The 25,765-nt window shown below is 37.7% G+C and overlaps 1 protein-coding gene across 1 annotated transcript in view; it reads right to left on the reverse strand.

Annotated features, from left to right (window-relative positions):
- The window catches only part of cpne2 (copine II), a 36,501-nt gene extending 18,759 nt beyond the window's left edge, over positions 1 to 17,742 (reverse strand). The window contains exons 1-7 of the mRNA XM_077595617.1: positions 17,465 to 17,742; positions 12,793 to 12,993; positions 3,529 to 3,708; positions 3,367 to 3,441; positions 3,177 to 3,248; positions 2,765 to 2,848; positions 493 to 582 (exon numbers count right to left, since the gene is read on the reverse strand). Coding sequence (XP_077451743.1) covers positions 493 to 582; positions 2,765 to 2,848; positions 3,177 to 3,248; positions 3,367 to 3,441; positions 3,529 to 3,708; positions 12,793 to 12,969 — 678 coding nt within the window. The 5' untranslated portion in view covers positions 12,970 to 12,993; positions 17,465 to 17,742. The remainder of the gene's footprint in view (positions 1 to 492; positions 583 to 2,764; positions 2,849 to 3,176; positions 3,249 to 3,366; positions 3,442 to 3,528; positions 3,709 to 12,792; positions 12,994 to 17,464) is intronic.
- Between the last annotated feature and the right edge of the window lie 8,023 nt (positions 17,743 to 25,765).

Genomic DNA, 25,765 nt, shown 5'->3' on the forward strand with positions numbered 1-25,765 from the left:
ATTCTCCGGAATATAAGTTGCATTTTTTTAATAGTTTGGCTAGGTGTGCGATTTATGTGTGAACTTATTCACACATTATATGATTTTACATGTTATTTTTACAATGAACTCCAAGAGAGAAATCTAAGCCTGTGTTGATAATTTCAACATTGGCAGTGGGTGTACTTTTGGATTGTCCCCTCAGGCATCGCCATGGCGAGCCTGAAGATTCCCCTGTAATTTAGAAAAACAACTGAGGCTTACCCCCACAAAAATTGTAATTATTTTTTTTGTAAAAAAAATAATAATTATTCAGCATGTTGTTGCCACTATTCTTTTTTAAAGGTCTTTCAAGATGACATGTCTATTATTTATTTTGGATCTTATCAAATAAAATTCATCAAAAAATGCGACATACTCCAATGCGACTTATAGTCCGAAAAATACACTGCTGCATTTTAAATTTGGTGATTTAAACTGTCAAGCTTCAGTTTTATAAAACATAAGACTGACCTTAATGTTTCTTTCCACATCTCCATTGCAGAGAGAAACAAGAGGTACAGTAAACTGTTTCCATGAAGGATCTAAAGTGTTCTTTATGACCTGTAGTCACAAAGATAAATAAACAGGCACCAGATAATTTGTTAAGTCAAACAACATTAGATAAAATAGCGATAGTAGACTACCCACAACAGAAACAATACACTCAGCCAGTTTTGCAATTGGCTTCCTCAATGGTACACCTCTTCAAGGTTCTGAACTGATGTTTTTTTTTGAGTAAAAGTATTGGTGTGTGCTTGTGGACTGATGGTGTTGTTGACCGGCCATTTTACCTCAAAGCCATTCAATAAACTTCACATGACAGTCCTATTTTCAATCGGCCTGGTTTATCCAAAGCATCATAGACGCAGTAATTTTATTACATTAATCCCCACTACATTTTTAATTGTTACTTTTTAGTGGGATCCTATTTTGACGGTTCCACGGTGCACTATCAAATACATTGTTTATTTTACTCACCGAACTTTGAGATCTTCTAAACAAAATGAACAAAGAATTATAGGCATTACACAGATGACGTGCATTCATAGAACCGCAAATTCAAAATTTTTGATGGGCAGCAAAATCTGAAGGAAAGTACTAAGTTAAGGTGTTTTAGTGGAGAAAAACACTCAGCTTTAGCAAATAGAGCCAGACAGAGAAGTCCCCTGACACAACAGTACCGTTGGTTACTTACAGTGCCAACGTCGCCCTTTAGACTTCAAGCATTATCCATTGTATGTGATATCCATGAGGGGAACCGCATGGTACTAATAGTGACTAGCCTTGCAAAAAAACAGTCCTGCCTGTTTTATTCATTGATCCTGCAGTACCATTTTAACAGCCTCGATCTAGACACCTCTCGGCCTTATAATGTCGGAACCAATAAGGGGAAAGAGGCCAACTATCTGGTTGAATATAATGGTACAGTGCAAAGCGGTTCTTGTAGAATTCAGGGGTGTCAAACCGGTCCTCAAAGGGACGCAGTGGGTGCAGGTTTTCATTCCAACTCAACAAGAGGATACCTTTTGCAAGTGTAATCAGTTAATTAAAATCAGGTGCTACTTATTTTAGAAGACACCTGATTGGTTAAAATGTCAGCACTGGATCGGTTGGAACAAAGACCAGGACCTACTGTGGCCCTCGGTGGAATCGGTTTGACACATGTTGTAGATCATGGGTGTCCAAAACCTTCAAGGGTGTGCAGCTTTTCATTCCAACTGATGAATAGGATATATTTTAACCAATCTAGTACCTTAAAAGTATAATCAATTGATTGCAGTCAGGTGCTACTGGTTTCAGAAGAAGCCTCATTGGTTAAACAGTCTGTGTTGGATCAGTTGAAACAAAAACCTGCCTCCACTATGGTCCTTTGTGGAATAGTTTGGATCCCCCAATTTTACATATAGTGACATTTCCAAAGTTTTGTAATTTGCTTAAAAGGAAATATGGTTTTTGTGCTTTTGCTGACCAATATGTCATACTGTAGCTTACTGTGGATTGAGAGTTGATAAGTGTCACGAGAAGAGGCATCGTCCAATCAGTATTCATATAAAGGTTTCACCAATAAAAAAAATTGATCTTTCCAATCAATATCTATATGTAAAATATATTTGTGGTGGATACATTAAAAATCACTCTAGTTTGAGGGTTGTGCAGCAAATGTACATGGAAAGGTTTTAAGATTTGGGAAATATATTTTATAGTTACATTATGACATTGGTCAAGTTATATTTTTGGAGGTGTAAGAAATGTGAGGTGTGGCCAAGGGGGTGAGAAGCATGCTCAATGCTTGACAGTTTTCTCTTAATGCAGAATGTACAAAAAATATTTATTCATTCATTTTATGAACCACTTATCCTCACAAGGTTCACCAAGGATCAGGGGCCTATCCCAGCTAACTACAGGCACCTGGCAAGGGATACCCTGAATTAGTGGCCAACCAATCGCAGGGTACAAGGAGACAGACAACCATGCATACTCACACTCAAACCTAGGGGCAATTTAGAGTGTTCAACCAGCCTACCTTGCATGTTTTTGGGATGTGGGAGGAAACCGAAGTACCTGGAGAAAAAACCCTCACAAGCCCGGGGGAGAACATGCAAACTCCACACATTGAGGACCAACTTGGGATCGAACCCTCAACCCCAGAACCGATGCCAAACACTTGTCTGCCGGGCCGCCTGTACATAAATTACCAAAGACAATTTTTATAAACTGCAAATAATTAAAACATTGTACCCACCTCTGTCCTGTGGACAAGCATCCATTTATCATCTTCTCCCTGTTTGTGAAATTCCAAATATGGGTCTGACTTCCCAAAGAAATCCTGAAATGAACAAGGTCATTATGTTAACAACCTGTTAAAATTAGCTACTGTGTTGTTTTAACCATGTTAACTGATCCCATTTTAGTATAAATGTACATACAGAAGCCCAATTGAAACCCAATAGTGGAGAAAAGGTAATCTTACATATTTGCCACAACTAGTCTAGATAGCGACACTGCATTCTAATATTGTCCCTGGGATTAATACCTTTAACCATTTATAGTTCACAAATGCATTCAGCATGGAGCAACATAACTAAATGTTCAGTATATTCTGTATCCTATAGTGTTCTGAATCTGAGTGCATTTGCATTTGTCTCATCGCCTACCTTCTTGTCCAGTTTACGCCCACTCAGAGTCAAAGTGATAATTCTGTTGTCAGACAGCTCCTGTGCTGTAATCTATTTGAACATTACAGCACAACATAGTCAGAAGGTATATAAAATATGTATATACATATCAATCAAATAGCCAACTTAGAAGCTCAAACTACATTGAAAACAAAGTACAGGTTCATACAGTGATGGATCCTTTGCCAGCTGGTTTCCCATTTGCCAAAATCAACGGCCGGTGAAGTTTCTTATTGGACACAATCTAGTAAAAAAAAAAAAAAAAATCAAATAAAAGAAACATACAAATTGATATACAATATGACTTGGCGACTGAAAAAAAATAACATACTACACCGAGTGTGCAAACATATTCTCCTAAAAAATCGTGTTCATAGAGCTGAGTGGCACACTTGTCTTCGTCAAACATGGCAAAGCGAAGCTTTTGGATCTCCTCAAAGTGATAGTCCACGTGAAACTTCACGCCAAAAACTGGGTTCAAGTTATTGACAGCTGTTTCAGTCCGACCAAGCTGAAACACATAGAAATGTGACAATGATTTAGTTAAAACTTTTGTATTTTTTTCATTCATCTTCGATACTACTTATCCTCACAAGGATCACGGGGGGTGCTGGAGCCTAAATTCCAAGATATGAAAAAAATGAAACCTCATATGAAATCAAACATCCCCCAAAATGTAAATGTACTTCCTGTATGCAGGATTTTTTTTTTTACAAAGTTTTATATCGTGGAAGAATCTTTTGCCCATTTGGTATCTCCCAACACCTCACTGGCCTCCCATTGGATTGAGGGAATCCGTATCTCTATAGTGCCAAAACTGAGGTTAGCACACTGAATAGTGTAGTGGCCACTGTGTGCGACAGGGGAAATGGAGCCAGCTCGACCCGAAAGATTGTAAGTTGTGTTTATGTTTTTGTGTACGTAATTTTATTATCTTTTCTCTGTATTTTAAATATATATATGTATATATGTATATATATGTATGTATATATATGTATACATACATACATACATATATATACATATATATACATATATATATATATATATATATATATATATATATATATATATATATATATATATATATATATTTGGACACAGCAACATATTTTTATCTCTTTATCTTTATATTTTGGTTATCATATTTTGCTTCCATGGTTTAACTATTTGTCAATTATTCATCCTCATTTTTAGTCAGAGAATCATTTGTAAGCTGAGGGATGTGCAGCTGGTGGGTGAATGTGTCGTTGACGCTGAAGCAACTACAATCAAATGTGATGACATAATAACACACAAAATACACCCAGTGACGAGCTACTTTTGTTCACATGATCAACGTAAACGTGCCCTGACAAGTCCTGTAACTAAAGAATCGTAGCTGCTGCTTTTGGGGACGTTAGCAACTGACAGACGGTGAGGAGGCGAGACATCTAATCACACATCGTGTTTAGTAAGTGTTGTACATTTGTACCACATTTGTAAGAGAGTTTTCACTGAAATTAATATGTATTGGTGCTCTTTGAAATCCAGGTCATGTCCATTTGTGAGGACTTTGAATGTTCTCCCCGGGCCTTCCGTGGGTTTCCTCCGGGTACTCTGGTTTCCTCCCACATTCCAAAAACTTGCATGGTAGGCTAATTGGACACCCTAAAATGCCCCTAGGTATGGGTGTGAGTGTGCATGGTTGTCCGTCTCCTTGTGTCCTGCGATCGGCTGGCCACCGATTCAGATTCAGTGTCCCCCGCCTCTGGCCCGGAGACAGCTGGGATGGGCTCCAGCACCCCCCACAACCCTAATGAGGATAAAGCGGTTTAGAAAATGAAATGAGATGAGATGGTGCTCTTTGGTTAAGCCACTTATAACAGACAAGGAATCATAATGCCACTGGTAAGATATCTATTTTTTAATATTATTTATTTATTTGTATATGCCCCTAGGTATGAGTGTGAGTGCGAATGGTTGTCCCGTGACCCTTGTGAGGATAAGCGGTTCAGAAAATGAATAAATATTGTGTGGGACTATTTCCAATTGTCTCTTGTTTTGTGTTTCCCTGTTTGGGATTTTGTGAGTTCCGCTGCCTCTTCGTTCGGAATGCACACGCTCCGTTGATACCTTGGTAACTTTTGTCCAAGTTTTTATGATTAATTTTCATTAAAAACCTGAGGTGTGCATATATATATATATATATATATATATATATATATATATATATATATATATATATATATATATATATATATATATATATATATATACACATACATATATACATATGCTTTATTCTGGACTTGAAAAAAAGGTCAGTTTGTGTAGCGATCAGAGAAATTTCCAAGTGGCCCATTAATTCAGTTTTTTTCATTTAGGTTTTACAGCACTTATCCCATTATGTCATTCTTTTATCTGCCAGTCTTCACAGTTAACAAAGCCATTTTACAACTGTAATTATCAATACCAATAATTGAGTTTTTTCTCATACCATATCTTAAATTCTGCCTTAATTTATGAATTTCTTTTTCAGACTCGCACTCAGAATCTTAGACTCTTTCCTTCTATTTCTTCACTGGACACAGATGAGTCTCACACCTCCAGCTCACAGGACAAAGATCGACGATGACTTAGCAAAGGATGTAGGCAAATGAGAGGGCCAAAACAATTGCAAAAAGAAAATGGAGGCAACAGAAGCTAACTGGAACTTTGAATTACTGCATATGCTAAACTACTCTGTGTGCTGTGGGTAAGGTTAGAACAAATGCAGCGGGTTAGCACCCACAAGTTCCTTGGGATACAAATCTTAAAGCATCTGAGATGGACTGTGAACACATCTTTAGGAAAGCCTAGCAGCGTTTTTTCTTTCTGAGAACTCTTAAGTACAACAAACTCAACCCATGCCTGCTGACAAACTTCAACAATTGCAAAGTAGAAAATGTCCTAACCTGCAGATGTACAGTGTGCTATGCCAGCTGCATGGCATCTGAAAGGAAATGAATGCAAAGGGTCATCAAAATGGCCAAAACAGGTTCACCCCATGCCTGTAAAAAGACTGCTGCATGGATAATGCTGGCCCCATCAACATATATACGTACATCCAAACAACTACCTCTCTGCTTAACATATTTTCTTGCGGCTTAATACTGAACACGCAGAATGCACCTCACCACAGATCACTTATCTGTTCATTATACGTATGCATCAGTGGCGGTCCGTGCATTTTCTTGTAGCGCCTTCAACGAATCAATCCAACCCTCAAAAACAATTTTATGGCTATAAAACCTCGACTCCAGCTACAGCTGCGACACATAAAAAATAATAAATAAATAAATGCACAAAAATGGGGTAAAATCCACTTCCTAGCAGCATTTAATGATTAAATACAAATACTTGGGGCTTTTCAGACATTACAACCGGGCCAGAGGGGTGATTTTCCCGGGAAAACACAGCGATGAACGTCAATGGCGTACCGGCAAACATTGCCCGAAAATGGGGTAAAATCCAGCCGAAAACAGCATTTATTGATTAAATACAAATGCTGGAGCTTTTTAGACATCAGAACCAGGCCCGGAGTATCATTTTCCCGGGAAAACGACAGCGATGAAGGTCGATACGTCCATATACGTCCATACGCGAAACGGCAAAAATTACACTAAAATTGGGTAAAATCCACTTCCTAGCAGCATTTATTGATTAAATACAAATACTGGAGCTTTTCAGACATTACAACCGGGCAAGGGGGGGTGATTTCCCCGGGAAAAGATCCTCCTTTCTTTCTGCCTTCTTTTATATCGCCATCGAAGCTAATGCTGAAAGTCGAGCCTGTCCTGACACAACAATATATTTGCTTGTGCAGCTAGCTCCAGATACAGTTTGGTAGCTAATCATAGTTGGTGAAAGCGATGACGTATCCCTCCGCCTGCGACAAGGCAATGACATATCCCTCCGCCTGCGACAAGGCAATGACGTATCCCTACACCCGCGACAATACATTGTGGTGTTGCCAACTCGAAATCTGATTGGTTAAAGCAACAGTCTTACCGACAGTTGTTTAAAGCGGCAGAGCCCGCAGAACTGATTGTGAAGGCTTTGAGGCAGATTTCTGACCCTGGCAACAAATAATGGTTGAAATGTGATTGGTTAAATGCTTCAATATGAAAACACACATCTGGAAGCAGTGCAACCAGGGGGAAACGCAATGAAAGGAAGGTAACAGACAATTTGGAATTATTTAATAAGTATTAATGGACAAAATATAAGATATGATTCAGATATTTCTTAGGCCATCAGAGAAGGCCTCGAAGGCCCCGACGGCCCGCCACTGGTATGCATATACATTAATTCTCCACTTACTGCTGTTTTTTGCATTTTTATTTTTATATTGTTCTTGTTTGTTTTCTCTACTTTTTCATGATGTGATCTGCTGCTGCTATGGAGGATGCAACCAAATGAAATGGAGTGTTTTTTTTAATTTATTTTTTTACAATGACAATTTAAGCTTCTTTCCATCCTAACTGCCAAGAGGTTTAGACTACAATTCAGTACCAACAAGCTAATTTAACTTCTTGATCAGTTGCCATAGAAACGGCTGGCGATTTCACATCAGAGCCACATGCCCCGCTGACCATAAGCTAGCTACTACCAAGATCTCGCCTACACACAAGCAAGCGCACATAGAGATAAACACACAACCTAGTGTGTCTTATTGGTGAGTTGAAAAAAAATCGACGCTCTGAAGCAGCAGACATCATACAGCCAAAATAATACTTTGACATAGGAAATATAGAAATAGTAACACAAACACTATACACCAATATTGTACTACATAATTATCTTTCCAGTAAACGCAAGAACATCACGTTCTACATTATGTGAATAGTTTACAGAACTTACTTCGCAATGTAGTAATAATATTAGTATAGTAGTAGTAATATAAATCCTGTACAATATTAGGGAAGCCCATTTAGGAAACATTTAGTAAATGTAGATCATGCATCAAACTATGAGACGAAGCGCACGAGTGCTAAGCACATCTGCTTTACAGGTCTGAGGATGCGGATTTGAATTTGGGCAGCATGTTTGTAGGTATTTTTACAAATTTGTGTTTTTACCCCTTGCTATTCCTAGATACAAATTTGTTTTGGTTAACCTTCCAGTACTATATTTGCTGATAATATTATTCATCTTAAAGTGGTCTGCCTGTCCATGAATTAAGCAGCAACTGTGTATTTCTACACTTTCATCAATTCTTCCTCACTTATCCTTCTTATGGTAATTGTTTGGAAATATTCAGATAATTCCCATGCAAATACTGGGCCCAAAGAAATATGTATATGTATCCTAGCCTGATACCAAACAAATGTAGATGTATACCAATTTTTCACTCTACAGCCTCTCCAAATTTGACACTCAGAATGTGGAATCTGCTCGTTTTGGGGACAATGGTGAGACCAGTCAAGGAACCTGTCACGTTAAACCATTTTATTGACTTAAGCTGAGGCTGCAGCTTAGTTTCAGGATGTTGGAAATCTTCTTATAGACTACTGCACCTCCAGTGTGTAGTGTGAGACAAAAAAAACATCACCTCATGGGTTTTTCCGTTGTAGAAAAAACAGAAACACACAATAAAAATATCAATAATAAAGAGATCTGGAATACGTCCTCATATGAGCAAACAGATGATGCATGCCGTCAGGATTTACATACATTGTTTGAATGCCTCAAATGGTTGAGCAAGGAGAAAAGGGAAACTATTCATGTGGGGGTTAACTATGTGGTTAAAATTTGCCAAATCTCACAAATAATTGAATCAACTGTTTTGCCACGATGACTTCTGAAGGAGAAAGCTCGGATGCAGACATTCTTCTATTTGAAAATCTAAAATTTATATCAAGCATTTTGCATTATTTTTTATCATTGAGTTAATTTGTCTCATTTACACCATTAGAGTCTAAGATTTAAAATAATAGAGAACGTTGTTTACTTAACATAGTATGTCCAGAAGAGATTCATCAACACACTTTAAAATCTAGGTAAGCCATATAAAGTCACGGCTAAAGAAGCTGGTTGATCAGAGAGTGCTACATTGAAGAAAATCTGGCTGTTATATCAGACCTCACATTAGTCTGCAAATGGCCGTACAATTCCCTGCGGACCGGAGCTTTCCATCCAATGACGTTGTTGGCAATCGATTATTATCAGCCAGCTTAGGTCTGCATGGTGATCATGGATTGTGAATTTTATTTCCGATGAAAAAAAAATACATTCATAATTGGTGTCTTCTGGTTTAGCCTTAAAGTCTCTTTTCCGGGAGTACTGCATCCTCATATACAGCAACAACCAAACAATGACATAAATCTGATTGAAGAATGATTGATTTGTGGGGAATTCTCAAAATCTTGGGTTTTGGTCATTTAATATATAAAGATATAATTTGAGTTGAGCTTGAGTTTTATTTATTTAAGAAAGAGACAGTACATATTGGGCGGCCCAGTGGAACGAGTGGTTAGCGTGTCAGCCTAACAACTCTGGGGTCCTGGGTTCAAATCCAGTATCGGTCCATCTGTGTGGAGTTTGCATGTTCTCCCTGGGCCTGCGTGGGTTTCCTCCGGGTACTCCGGTTTCCTCCCACATTCCAAAAACATTCATAGTAGGCTGATTGGACACTATAAATTGACCCTAGGTATGTCTGTCTATGTGTGTGAATGGTTGTCCATCTCCTTGTGCCCTGCAATCGGCTGGCCACCGATTCAGGGTGTCTCCCACCTCTGGCCCGGAGTCAGCAGGGATAGACTCCAGCACCCCCGCGACCCTAATGAGGATAAAGCGGTTCAGAAAATGAGATGACATGAGATGAGACAGTACACATTAATAAACATATTCATGTTAATGAACATATATATGTAATTATGTAACATTATAGCCGAAGGCCAATTTCCATCTTTAGTCCCTTGTGCAAGTTGAAGATGAGACATACACACACAACACACACAAGTAGCACACAAAGCCCAATAATATACACACAACTTCAAATTATGTTAGGTACACAGATAATACTTAAGAAAAAACTCCGTGACGAACGACCGGCGGCAAAAGAATCAGGAACTCACTGCCAGAGAGACAAGGAAGGTCATATTTGGATCCACTACTTACTCTTCCACGCAATGGCTTTTCTGCGAGACTGGCTGGCTTCTACAATATACAAACCTTGAGCATTCATAGAGACACAGTGAATGGTAAGCCTGTGAGGGGCCGAGAGATAATAGGATACTAACTCCAGCACAACAATTTAAAAAGAAAAAATATCAGTTACATTGTAGCGTCGTCGTGTGTGGTGACGTGACGCATTTGTAGGCGCAAGGGTTGTTGGGGAAGGCACTGGTGACTGAAAATAGGTGTCAATGAGGCTATCCTGCGTCGATGTTGTAAGTGGCATGTGAGCCTGCTAAGTCCAGAGAGGGCATTCAAGAGCAACGCTTTTACACGCTGCTATCTCAAAGTACAGTGGTACCTCTACATACGAGCACCTCTTCATACGACCAGCTCGAAATACGAGGAAAATTTCGAGCAAATAATTATCTCTAGATACGAGAAAAATTTCGAGATGCAAGAAAGCCAGGTGGCCAAGACATGAGAGGCAGTTTATCATTGTCTTTTTTGCCGCATCTCTTTCGTGTATAACAGATATCTACGAGCACTGGGTGGAGCTTGCATTTTCCCTTGTTGTTTCCCCCGTTAGTCAATGCATAATACAAAGTGAACAACAATGGATCCAAAGCAAACAGGTGGAATGAACAGTTGTGCAGAGAAAAGGCGAACGTTGACAATCAACATTAAGCGCGAAATAATTGAAAAATATGAGAGTGGGGTACGTGTCACAGAGCTTGTTCGTTGTCATGGATGATATCGTGTCACTTGGGCTGGAGGTTAACGAGGCAGATGTGAATGATCTAATCTCTGAGCACCACAAAGAACTGATGACACAGGATTTAATCGAGCTCCAGGAGAGTGAACATTTGGAGGTGTTGCGGGAACTCAGTAGCAAGGAGTAGGTTGAAGAGGGGGGCCGCCTGGCTACAAAGGATATCAAAGACATGCTAGCTAAGTGGCAAGAGTTCTCTGACTTTGTAGAAAAGAAGCACCCTGACAAGCTGGCAAGTGGTCACGCGTTATCGTATTGTGAGGACATTTGTGCGCGTCATTTTCGAAATATTTTGAAGGGAAGGCAAAAACAAACAACTCTTGTCTTGAAGGAGTCAACCCGGAGAACAAAGGTAAAAAAAAAAAAATAGAATTCAGTTTTGTGTAAAGTTACATTAAACGTATGTTTGTGTGTCTGTATATATTAATCCAAGTTAATTTAAATTTGTTTGTTCTGTTACGAGTGCGTTGCCGTGGAAAGTAACCCCCCCCCCCCCCCGCCTGCCTCTATGTCCCTCTCTGTACCCTCCGCAAAATCCGTCTAATTTCAGTTCTATTAAACACATTTGATTACTATTAAACCACTAGTTAACCACTAGTTACCACAGTTGTCGGCTGCTCTCTGCCCTCAATGGAAGACATTGCCAGCCCTCGTTACCTCAGCAGAGCCAGGAACATCATAGGGGACCCTTACCACCCTGGTCACAATCTGTTCCAGCTGCTGCCCTCTGGCAGACGCTATAGGTCCCACAAAGTACGGACAAATAGGCTTAAGGACAGTTTTTTCCCCACATCCATCAGAACTCTAAATTTGCGGTAACACAACACACATTCCCTTCTGAGGTAATATGAAAAGATGTTTGGGTGGTGATCTGCCTCCTACTAGCTGACTGAAGGTAAGTGAAAGACAGTGAGAGGTAAGTGACCTGTATCCATAACAGCAGAATGCCAAATTACAAGTCCGTAACTATCACTTATTTAGGTCTTTCTGCCGAGTAAACGCAGCTTATGGAGAAGCACCACCAATTTCGTCATATGCAGTTTCTGGGTGTGATGACAAGTAGGCTTTTTTGTTGTTGATAATGACGACAAGGCCTATGTCCGATTATTATTATTAGTTATGTGTTACTTTGTTAATAGATGGCGAATTAGCAGAACTAAAAATGTTTTCCAATCCAATATCCTGTTTTTGGTGTTTTTTCAGAGGGTTGGAACGAATTAATTTGTTTGTAGTTCATTTCAATGGGAAACATTCGTTCGAGTTACGAGAAGATCGACATACGAGCTCAGTCCCGGAACGAATTAAGCTCGTATGTAGAGGTACCACTGTACATCTGGACTTTTACTTCACTTGATATTTTGTAAATTGGACAGCTTTTCGTGTCTTGGAACAGTAATTTGCATATCAAAATTTTTCGTAACCTGAAATTTTTGTATGTCTAAGCATTCGCAATTACACTTCTGTGCAGGTACTTTGAGGGGAAAGTACATTTACTACAGTGACTTTTACTGGGTATTCTCTCAAAATTTTAGAAATTGTATTTCTTCAGTGATTAAATATTTACTAAAGTGCAAGTTGTGTATTCTCTTTTGGGGGAATGACAGAGCTTCATAATCCTGTCATTTAATATACAATTTTTAAGACACACATTTCTCAGACAGCTGTTTTCGCCCTGATTCTTACCTCCACCCAGTTTCCATCCACTTCATGGAAGAGAACACAAAATGGGTCAGACTTTGAAGCTACATCTCGGTCCAGAAGATTGGCAGCAGTAACAGAAAGCTCCACCCGTGTGATACAGTGCTGTGGTCCTACAACACGTGTCTGGCCATCATTGCCTGAGCCCAAAGTGTAAGCCATTGTCCGAAGAGACAAATAGTCACCCTGTGGATTAGAAAAATTCATTCAAAAAATCATTTAAAAATCAGTTGCTGTACCTGTTAGTTTCAATAGAACGTCATTTTGCCAACTTCAAGACATTTCTTATGACTAAAAAATAGTTTTGGGATTATGTATAGAGGCATTTTGGATCACTCCTTTATAAAATAATTTCAAAAAAAAATCAGTTTAGCCGTGTGATGGTTCCTAAGCATGGACAACCTGCTCCTAAATTTTCAACGATATTCAGGTTTTGGTACTGGGCTGGCCCCCCTATCACATTGTAGACTCCCCCCTTGTATGAATAGCAGTGAAGCCTTTGAGTACAGACGCTCCCCTACTTATGAACATTCGAGTTACGAACAACGGTACATACGAACATGTCTGCGCATAGGTTTTTTTTTCCCAAGATGGTGCCGTCACACGGAAGCCAGTGACAGTAGCTCTGTATATTCTTATGTTTTTCGTGTTTTACAGCCCTTCTATCTTTTTTAAATTACATTTTAATATTTCTTAATACATTCCTCTTTACTTTACTTTGTATGTACTTTATACTTTTTACTTTAATGCTTTTACAACGTTCTTTGTTCTGTGAGCCTGGCTTTTTTCGTTTTTCGGCTACTTCTTGTAGTGCTTATTTCCGCCGCTAATACCGACGCCTGGCGCTGTGAGAGCTCACCCAGCATCCACCTTCCTCTGCCCAGTTCGTTGCAGTGCGTAAGTGCGTGAACGTATCTCCAGTGCGCAAAGAACATTTTTATCATTAAATATCTCGTGCATCCATTATTCAATATGGTTGGTGAAAAGCGAAAGGCTTCTAGTGAGGGTGGTAGTGCAAGGAAGAGGCAAGCCATTTCATTTGAAACGAAAGTGGCAATAATAAAGAAGCTTGATGCGGGTGAGAAAATGGTGAGCGTTGCACGGGCATACAACTTGAATCGTTCGACGATCGTTCGTTAAATGTTTTTTTTCAGTAAAAACCAATGCAGGTTACTTATACAAGCCTTAAACATACAAATGCACTTATATAAACCTTCAATATACTTATATAGGCCTTAAACAAATTATAATACAAAATATAGCACTGAATCAACTTACGAACAAATTCAACTTATGAACAATCGCTCGGAACCTAACTCGTTCGTAAGTAGGGGAGCGTCTGTATTTGTTGTTGCATTATTGAAATATCTAGCTCCAGCTAAACCTTTTTCCTCAAGCAATCCGTTATGATATAGTCTGATATTGACTAGAATCCCTGCAATACTCATTTTTAACAAGACTCCTAGTACCACAATTAGCCAGATTGCCTAATAGCATGATTGATTTGCCAGCAAGTTTTATTGTGGGCAGTGAGTGCTTTCCTTGCATTGCTGTGTTCTTTCATAAGCATGCATAAAATACTTTATAACCCAAAAATAAATGAATCTTTGTTTCATCTGTCCACAGTACCTTGTTCCAAAATTAAGATGGTTTTCCCAAAAGTGCTTTTGCATACCTCAAGCGAGTCTTTGTGTGGCAAGTGTGCAGAAAAACCTTCTTCCAGTGAAGATTTTCCTTGTAAAAAGTGTGCTTAATCGTTAAATGATGTACAACGATGCCATAGATGGCAAAATTGTGTGTTTCTTTGGTGGTTGTCTATGAGTTGGCTTTGACAATTCACAAAATCCTTAGCCTTGGAATCTCTGATATTTTTCATAGCCACTAGCAGGCCTTTTGATTCCCAATCAACCAGCGCTGTAAGTAGGTATTCAAATAAACAAGATGACAAAACTGAACAATGTTTTCCCTCTATTAATTATGTTTTGATGCATATTTCACATTTTCGGTTATTCCAATAAAGCTTATTCCATTTCTAAAATGTTAGTTTTTTATACTGTATATTAAAATAATATTCCTTATCCAAAAACCCAATTATTAATGAATAAAAATAAATGAAATTGTCAGGGATTCCAAACTATTTATAGCACAGTATGTCACCTCAAAAATATGAAAACGTTCAAATTTAAGTGAAACAACATGCAGTTATGTATATGTCTAATAACTTGTATTGTCAATCAGTTTCTGGTGGTAAATCAAATAACAAACACTCATAAATTTCAGTACTGTGATTACCCTTACACACTTAACAAAAACTCCAGTCACATTAAAAATGCTACCGCTGGAATAACAATCTAATAATCAATGAGGTTTTAAAAAGTCACTGAAATGGATCACTTATGGCATGTTTTCCAACAAATACCTTTAATACAAGATACAACTAATTATGCAAACACAGATGCGATGTCACCTGTCCATCTAAATCACATTATTAATGCAAAAATGCCTTCTGGGGAAAAGCACAAAGCAGATGTGGCCATACAGTGTGACCCTCATGGAGGTCACTGTTGTACTCTAGAAACTCAGACAATATTGTTTAGAACTCCAATTTTATGACGTAACATCATCTCATCTCATTTTCTGAACCGCTTTATCCTCACTAGGGTTGCGGGGGGTGCCGGAGCCTATCCCAGCCAATCGCAGGGCTCAAAAAGACAAACAACCATTCATGCTCACACTCACACCTAGGGGTAATTTAGAGTGTCCAATCAGCCTACCATGCATGTCTTTGGAATGTGGGAGGAAACCGGAATACCTAGAGAAAACCCACACAGGCCCGGGAGAACATGCAAACTCCACACAGGTGAACCGACCTGGATTTGAACCCAGGTTTCCCACTGTGAGGCCGACGCACTAACCACTCATCCATTTAGCGACCTCAGATTGACCAAATTAAAGAATCATTAATATCTCAAATATGCCCCTGGCCCGAAGTCAGCTGGGGTATGCTTCAGCACCCCCTATGACCCTAGGGACGATAAAGCAGTTCAGAAAATGAATGAATGAATAATATCTCAAATAATATGACAGCCCAAACGAAGGTTTTTGCAGCACAAACCTGCATAAATGACTGACATTGTTTTTATTTGGAATTTATACAGCATAGGAGCGTTCACTCTTGGCACTTGTATTTTCTTCTTGTAATATGATATGTAACAAGTATAACTATACATCATTTTTCACTACTAGCGTCAATGTAACAATATTAACGTGTGGCCCTTTGAGGACCGGTTTTAGACCCCTGTCTTAGGGTATTAGCGTCTTAACACCAGCACGTCTCATAAACATTTAAAAAATAAAAGCAAGTCACGTTCAATAAATGCATGTCTGCAGTTACACTTGCATTTTTTAGATTTTACAATAAAATAGCTTTAAAATGACATCAATTATCAAAAATCTGAGTGGCAATGAATAAATTAGCTCCAAATATGATAATGTACACACTTTGCAGGCCAAGATAACATGTTGTTGTCATGATGTCATTTTGGATCAAATGAATCCCTTTGACGAGCTCTAATTGGAAGAGGACAAAAATAATGTCGAGTTTCTCACCCATTTCATATTATACATACTACAAATTTATCCATGTATTATTATTTTAATATAGATTTTAATTTTTTTTTATCAGTAAACATTTATTGCATTTAAATGGGTGCTTTATTATGTTCCATTCTCACTACATTGGTGGTTACATTTTTTTTGAGAATATCGCATATTGGCAATAAATTTATGAGAGTATAAAATATGTTATCGTGACAGGCATAGTGTTGGGACCTATCCCATCTGACTTCAGGCAAAAGTCAGATTATCCCCAAAACTCGCCCGAGTCACCCGTATTTCATCAGGCAATCAGGGAGACAAAAAAACACTCGCTCTCACACTGAATAACAGCACTTCATGTCCATGAGGGTGAATTTGTTCATGGAACAGCGAGAGGATGCTGTCTGTTGCTAAGATACAAAATGTATCATAACCAACATGATCCTGCTCTTGTGATGTCACACTGGTTGGTAATAATGATGTGAAATTCACATTTTACCTGCTGCTCACCTGGAGTTGAATGAGATGCGGTGATGAACTGGATGGGCGACAGCGAATAAACCCGGATAACCCTCCCAGTTCAAATAGATTTTGACGTCTATTGTTGTCAATGGCAGCCAGCATGTTACATGTTAGAATAATATCCTACAGCAGTATGAAAAAAAGCACGCCAGACTCATCTTCCTCATATAATTACATATCACATTATTTACAGACCAGCTATTTGAAGTCACATGACTACTCAGTTGAGGAATTGCACCCCCAAAAGTCACCTGCTTCACACCGACAATGCAAGAAGATGCTCCGTGCAAGAATGGCAATAGAAGAACGTTGCTCGTATTAAATTCCACACCTAATTCAATTCTATGTCAACAAAACCCTCATATGGGCACATCATTTTAGGATAGACCATGTGCATACACGCAATTAACAAGCATGCCTTGCATTTAAACTGCGATTTTCGTTGAATATTGATCTTCTTACATTCGCCTTCTTTTATCCAGCGCACCTTACACTTGAGCTTCGGTTAAATAAATCAGAAAAACGTCTTTTCACTTACCTTGGTTTGAATAAATAGAAGAAATATAATTAAGAAGTGAGGGAAAAATGACGTTCAACTTCTCTGTTATGATCTTTTCGAGACAAATTATTTAGTTATGGGCAGGGGATTAAATTTTGCTTAAAACTTTTTCTTTCGTTGAGATATTTTTAAACCAATGACCGAATTGCCATGTTTCTATTAAGGATTCCCCCCCAAAAACACAGTTTTTATGTAAAATAATCCTTAGGGGGAAAAGACGCTCCTTTCCATCACAGACAGCGAGCTGCATCAAGTTGCAGTGTGTCACAGGAAGTATATGTATGAATAATGTCAAAATAAAACAGCTTCCGCTTTGTGGCAAAACTACATATGCATAAACGTCTTTTTTTGCTATCTATATAGCCAGATATCAATCCATCTAATCCAAGGGTGTCAAACTCGGGTTGGTTCGCGGGCCACATGAATGTCAACTTGATTTCATACGGGCCGGACCATTTTAGATATAATATTTAGATTTTTTTTTTAAATAAATGGATTAAAAGAACTGGATTAAAATCCCTGAATATTTGTTTTTTATAGATCTAAAACAATGTTTATTTTAGCTTTAAAAAAATATATTTTTAGATTTTACAAAATGATTTTTGAACTAAAAACACAGAAAAAATGATTAAAAAATTACAATTATTGATTTAAAAGGGGGAAAATCAGGAAATTTAATATACATCTATACTCTTCATTTTAATTTGATCCTAAAACAGAAAGTCGGCACTTATGATTTACTTTCCCGGGCCACACAAAATGATGCGGCGGGCCAGATTTGGCCCCCGGGCCGCGATTTTGAATAATCACTTCCAAAAGTATTGGAACAGCAAGTTCGATTATTTTGTTTTTGTGGTATACTAAAGACATTTGGGTTTCATATAAAAGATATAACACTAAAGTCCAGAATGCTGGATTTTATTTCGTGGTTTTTACATCAAGATATAACAATAGGACAGGAAAGGAAGGATTACCTTTTATTTGAACTCACCCACTATTGAGGATTTTTTCTCATTCTTTCACTGCTTTGACGAGTTGCCATATATGAAAATACACATTTGCTTTAAAAGTCTGTCCACTTTTGTCAATCTCAGCTCCCTTCAAGAAGTTAGTGCCATTAAAAAAAACATTTTTGGTTGTTGTGGTTGTAAAAATGATTAATTACTCTTAGTCCAACATAAAGAAAATGAAGCTGAGGAGCAAATAAAGGGAATTTAATTTGTCCTCAGACAGAATTGCACGTGACTGAGAAAAATCTCCCAAATGGACAGCCTCAAGCTTTAAAAAGAAAGAGATAAATGCTAGGGTGGTGTGTTTTGTCCTTGCATTAAAAGTGGACCCATTCATATAAGTGTCTGTTTTTGCGTCCTCTGCTGGTAAAAATTCAAGTTGCAAGTAGTAAAGTAAAGTTGCACACTATAACGTTCCTGTGGTGAAGTTTGGGAAAATAGTGGATACAAAAGAGGGACGAGTGAAGATTTAAAAAAATATTTAAAATAAAATAAAAAAATACAAAACTAATTGAAACTTATGTTGCAGCATGTCAAATGGATGCACAGAGAAAACACATAATATCGGAAAGTTTCATTTTAATTTCAGCATTTCATTTTAGAAAGATACTGCAAGCTTTTGAGGATGACACATACAGCTAAGGGGTGCAAAATTACTGGCTCTGCAGTAAGGATTTGTTAACATGTTGTTAAGGCAAATTGTGTCTGTGTGTGAACAAATCCACGGTCTCAAAATTACAACCATAAAAAATGTTTCTGTCACCATCAGGCCAAAATACATTGGCTGGTTCCAGTCCTGCAAACAGAATGTAAAGGAAGAAATTCCAAGCATGCAGTGCTTTATTCTGTATTCAAAAAAGTTGAAAAGAAATATTTTAGAAATGCTGCAATTACACATTGTAAACAATCCAGCTGGTTTAAAGGAGCAGCTGTGGCAGAAACAAGTAAAGGCATGGCTCCTGAGGCGAGGGTCACCTCTTCATGTTGGGGTTTCCCTCCCACTGCGTTCTGCGATTGTTGGTGCCATGATTATAGATTACGTATCTGAAGAAAAGGATGTCATTTCATTCATTATCACAGGAGATAGTATGTCTGCATACTGGGTTCCCAACATTACACATTACAAACATTGCTTGCGCATTTCCAGTCACATTTCAATTTGACCTGTCCCCCTTCCCTTTCCTGTGCACCCCCGCTGCCCCACCATACACAGAGGCTGTTCTCTGGTAACAACAGTCATATTGTGATAGCAATGCTACCTCCATCAGGTAGCATTTTTATTTAGCAACCAATTTTTATGGTATACTTCTGTTCTTTAAATCTATCTGTACCCACAAACACATTTCTTGACCGGTTATGTCTTCTAAATAGATAAATAAACAGCTACGGTTAAAATTATGAAAGATAAATGACATGAATAAATATTAAAAATAAATCAATCCATTGTGATGACATAATCATTTGTTTAATTGTGTTTCTATTGAATGCAGCCCGGCTGCAGAGTGGTTAGTGCGTCGGCCTGACATCTCTGGGGTCCTGGATTCAAATCCAGAACCCCAAAGCTGCGAGGCCGACGCGCTAACCACTTGCTCCACCGGGCCGCCCCAAAGGTAGATTTGTTAGTATAATTGACAGTTAACGTTATCTTACCTCTGTTTACTTTTTTGAAGTCGCCATCAAAAAACTGGTGCAGGGAATGTAGAAAAAAAGAATTCAAGGTATTAATTGTTTAACCCATTGCTTCCCATAATCCCACTTCCAAAGTTGAAGAATAGCAGATCAGTTCGAGTCTTGACTACTCTTGATGTAAATCCCTGAGTCTGACCAGTGAGAGGCTGAGACAAGAGCAAGACCTTTATCTGTCGAAATCATGACTGTTGTAACGTTGTTTTGAGGTCAATCAAGGTCTTGGATCCTGCAACTCTATTAATGTAATAGTAATAGTTCATATGCAGCATGTAGACACAAGCGAATTCCTGAATTAATGAACAATCTTAGCAAGTGAGGAATAGTGTTACCAGAGTGAACAGCTGTTCAACTCTGTTAAAGGAATGATTAACACTACAATCCACTGAAAATGTCATCTTATCATGTATCATTTGATTTAATCTGATGTCCTTGTGTTCGTTCTATTAAATTAATGCCGAAGACCTCTTTGTCACTCAGAGGCTTTATTTCACTGAGTCATGAAATTCAATTTTTACCATCTCATTAAGAATAGCCTGGCCAGGCAAAATAAAAAAAAACATATTTATGTTACAGATACAAAAATAAACTGTAGAAAATGATGCTTCATTTTGTGCCTGTTCAAATAGGGCAGAGAAATAAGATCAGACAACAAATGGTCACTTGAGACACATGGAAACAGATTTAAACGTCTGATGTGGATGTGTTAAATTCTTTAACTATGATAACAACCCCAAATTCCTCACAGCTCAACACCATTAACTTAGTGACCTTAAAAGTACATCAAGCTTCTTAACATTAAAATAGTACATCCTCAGCTGCTCTTATGCCACATTTCACACAACACTGCGTGTTGCAACGTGTGAATCTTGTTGTAGTGAACTGAAGCCGGAAGAAAATTATAAATGGCTTAACATTATTCGATGAAGACACAAACATCAGCTTGCTTCAAATTGGGCACACTTTACCAAAACTGTTTTGGAGATGTTTATTTGTATTCATAGATATTAATGACTAAACCAACGGACAGTTTATTAAACCAACCCATCTCTGTTTGGGCTGCAAGTTGAAACTCCAAGTAAATTAACTACATTAGACAATAGAACAGAGTTTTTGAAGGAGAGTGAAAAAAGGAGGCTATGTAATTTTCCAAAATATGTAAATTCCAAGTTGAATTCAGGCTTGTGCTGCGCGCTGACCATCTGGTAACCCAACCAATTGGAAAGGACCACTGCTTTATGAACATAGAAATACATTTTGAGCTTTATTTTAGGGTGGATGGTCAAACGTGTATGACAATGTGCTTAATTTGCTGGACACATTCTGCTTATGATTGAAGTTTAATCCCAGGGAACTCTGACTTTACTTGCCCGGTCTTTAATGCTCTTTAAAAGGAAAGATTGCATTTAAAAATGCTTATCATTTTCAATATCGAGAAGTTTTTTTCCTCAATTTGATGGACTCACATAGACTCAAATACACATATAATGAATATACAGCCGACCTGAAATTGGGTCAAAAAGCTTCTTCCGTGTAGTTGGTTTACGCTCATTCAAATCCAAATAAACATGCAGTGGTATGAGGGGCATTTAGTTGAGGATTAGTTTATGGGCAATGTTGTAAAATGTTCTTATCGACACCAGTGATCTCACAAATAAGCAACTGAAAGATTCTCATTACCAAAATGTGTATGTATATTTCAGAATTAGTAATGCATTTCAGTATGAAGTGAGAATTTCATGTGTATCCATGTGAATGCACCATGTTTATGTGTGTTTACGGTATTTATATAAAAAAAAATCAAATCAAATAACCAAAAAAACCTGCTGCGTGTAAGAAAGAGTTCTTCATTTTTTTAAGTACTAAGTTACCTCACCAACATATGTGTGACAGCATGAAAATAATACAATCAAAGCAGCAGTGACGTCACAGCAGCAGTGATTCTAAGATTATAGGTTTAGAGGCGCTGAGCCCTCGACCATTTTCACACAAATTAATTTCCGAAGTTCTGAACGAAAAGCCTAGTTAGTCCCGACTGTATCCTTTCTGATGCCTGGCAGCCCTTTGGCATCATTGAGCTTTAAAAATGAATGTGTTTCTTGTTGTGAAATCACTGCCATATTGTTTTACTGCAATTATGTAATTTGTACAATTCTACACTACAGTCTTCGTCATCAACTTGATATCTCACCTTTACAGATAACTAGTACCTATTTCAGATAGCTACTACCTTAAAAAATAACATAACAGGCTGTTTGTGGTCTATGAGCCTTTGGTGTGCTGCCTTTTTTTTACATAGAGTAAATTACACAAAGACTTTTTTTTCAGTCTACGATGCTTGTTAATACACATGTCATTGTAGTAAGTCTTTGGATGCCGGTTTTATACAAGTATTAAACACTGAACTGTGTCATGAATACTTGTCATTGTTCATTGCGGCCAACTGGGCAAACAGGTTTACATGGTTTATAGTGACACATTTATATTCACTGATATTACTGATACTGTTCATCTTTCCAGATGGACTCTCAGACTATGATATTTCTTGAACTATTAATTAGGATAAACGTTGCTTGGAAGGTATAGTTTTGTTGTCTGTGGACTATTGAAGCTCCTCAGGACTTTGTTGTGATGAAAGAATAAAAAAGCAGGGGTGTCCAAACTGAGGCCCAAAGAAAAATATGAAAATATGGAATACGGCCCACACAAGAGTCTTAAGAACATGTCACATTCTGTTGTATTTCACAATTTAAATACCATATAAAATAACTTATTCCCTCTCCTTTAGCTTGGGAGTCAAAGTTTGAAACTTCCTTAATTGTTTGAAATTTAAATTAATGAATTAGACCAGTGATAGCAGATTATAGGGCTCCAGGGGTGCTGGAGCCGATCCCAGCTGTCTACGGCTCAAAGGTGGGGTACACCCTGTATCGGTGGCCAGCCAATCCCAGGGCATGAGGAGACAGACAACAATTCACGCTCACACTCATACATAGGGGCAATTTAGAGTGCCCAATCAGCCAACCATGCATGTGTGTGTGTGTGTGTGTGTGTGTGTGTGTGTGTGTAAGCTTTATGGAACATGAATTGATTGTAATTTATTGTAATATAATGTATTTATTTCCATTCATTTTAAATCATTTTAATAATAAAGTTTTTATTACTGAAAAATACAAAACATATGCATAGGAATTAACCTATTAATTAGTGATATGAAACCAAAATCATCCAAGTTGCCTGTGACATTTAATAACGGCATTACTGCACAACTGTGACGAACAGTGTTGTGTGGTGAGGCCAAAAATGGACTTGCAGCTTTGGGTGCAGATTTAAGTGTTAATAGCATGATATGTGTGAATACCAGAGACATATCTGTTACACATGCAGTAATTACAAAAAGTACGGTAATGCCATTTGTTTAAATTAAAAAGTCAGTAAAGTTAAACCTTTCTTAATGAATATTCCTTACACTAAAAATTACAATGTAAAAATATTGATAGCATAATAGGAAGAGTAAGCATCATTGATTTGATACATGATTATTCTAAACAATGTGATATCAAATAATAGAATCAACAATACAGGATTACCGGAAATTAAATCTTAATTTACCTGTAAACGAGATCATTGTAAGATTTGTTGATCGAAACGTGATCTCCAAGATGTACTGGTATTGTGACAAATGTTTGAGGACATGTACACATCAGCTGTCTTCACACATTTTTTGGAATGTTTCAAATTTAACCACTGCTTTGTCAGCAAATCATGTTCACACAAAGAGTGTGTATGAACTCAGCATTAACAGTTGAACTGTTTAGCCTAATATATTGTTACACCATAAAACAGATACAGGTGCATGCATTCATGTATGTAAAGTTATGTATTTATATTAAATACCACGATATACAATATAAAATCCCATCGTAGGATATATTTACAGAAAATGAATGAATGAATGAATGAATCTATATATATAATCTGTACTGTAAGGGATGCGGTGGTGCTTGAGCCTACAGCAGCCATCTGTGGGCACTCACACCATGTGTTCAAACAGCCTAGGATGCATGTTTTCGGGAGGCGGGAAGACACCGGAGTACCTGGAGGAAACCCACGCAGGGATTGAAAACCACTGGGGATTAAACCCTTGATCTCTAAACTATGAGGCGGATCTGCCTCTCTCTCTCTCTTTATATATATATATATATATATATATATATATATATATATATATATATATATATATATATATATATATATATATATATATATATATATATATATATATATATATATATATATTTGTCATCCGAACTCAATTATATTTTCATAATCGGGCTACTTTTTTTCCACTCCATCCATTGACACACTTTCCCAAAAGGTGATTTTACAATTTCAACAGGTTCATTCATTCCATTTTTCGGGACATGGGTGGTGATGGATCCTATCCAAAATATCTACGGGCACCAGCATGGAGGTGGCCAGCCAATCGCAAGGCACACTCCTAACTAGAGACAAGTCATAGTGTTCAACAAGTCTACCCTGCATGTTTGTGGTACATGGGAGGAAACCGGAAGCACCCGGAGAAAACCCACGCAAGCCCCGGGAGAACATGCAAAATCTGACTTGACTGACTTAGGATCGAATCCTCGACCCCACAGCTTTGAGGCTTGTCACATCATCAGGTTTAGATAAAGCAAAATGTTAATGAAAAGGAGTGAAATGAAAACAATAATACATAATTATAGTCATAAAACATTTACAGACCACACAATTTGAGGCTTTCATTTGATAAATTTTAATGGAAATTACTAGGAGTACAAAAACAAAAGTTGGACAACCAGCAAGACTCACACATCTTGTCTTGATGAAAATAAATGTTTACTACACACCTAAGAGTCATCAAAACGTTGCTGTAGTGTATTAATGCCCCACTTATCACAATATTACAAAGACATGAGAAAATAAATGTGTTGGTGAATGATAATAACCCCAAAATATGAATATATTGACGGGGAGTTCTAAAAGCTATTAATGTAAAATTATTGTGATCATTGAGTTCTTTTATAACCCTATTCTAAAAAAAATACTGTCTAAAATGTCAAATTATAGTTACTTATGGGTTTCCACCAAAAAGCCAGAAAAACCTGGCAACCCGGCAGGCTTATGAAGTACTGGGGGAAACCCTCAGTTTCAAATATTCAAAAACATGCTAATTGCTACCTGTACTATAGCTGTAAGTTTTAGGCGTTCTTTTATATTACACCCAACGTTTATGGATATAAAGTTTTGACATTTTTTTCTGTAGTTATTCTGTTATCTAGTGTATTAATGCCCCACTTAGCACAATATTACAAAGACATGAGAAAATAAATGTGTTGGTGAATGATAATAACCCCAAAATATGAATATTTTGACGGGGAGCTACATAGAAATTCATTTTAATTGACGTAAATACCCCCTAAAAATGCCACTGGACCTGTTCGAAGGGTTGTTGGCTGGCTTTCAAGGTCATCCACACAAATTTGGCTTGTGGTCCCTATTTAACTCTTGCCATATAAGCAAGGACCCCTTGGTATAAAAGGAT

The sequence above is a fragment of the Stigmatopora argus genome, chromosome 3, assembly GCF_051989625.1.
Source record: "Stigmatopora argus isolate UIUO_Sarg chromosome 3, RoL_Sarg_1.0, whole genome shotgun sequence".
NCBI lineage: Eukaryota > Metazoa > Chordata > Actinopteri > Syngnathiformes > Syngnathidae > Stigmatopora > Stigmatopora argus.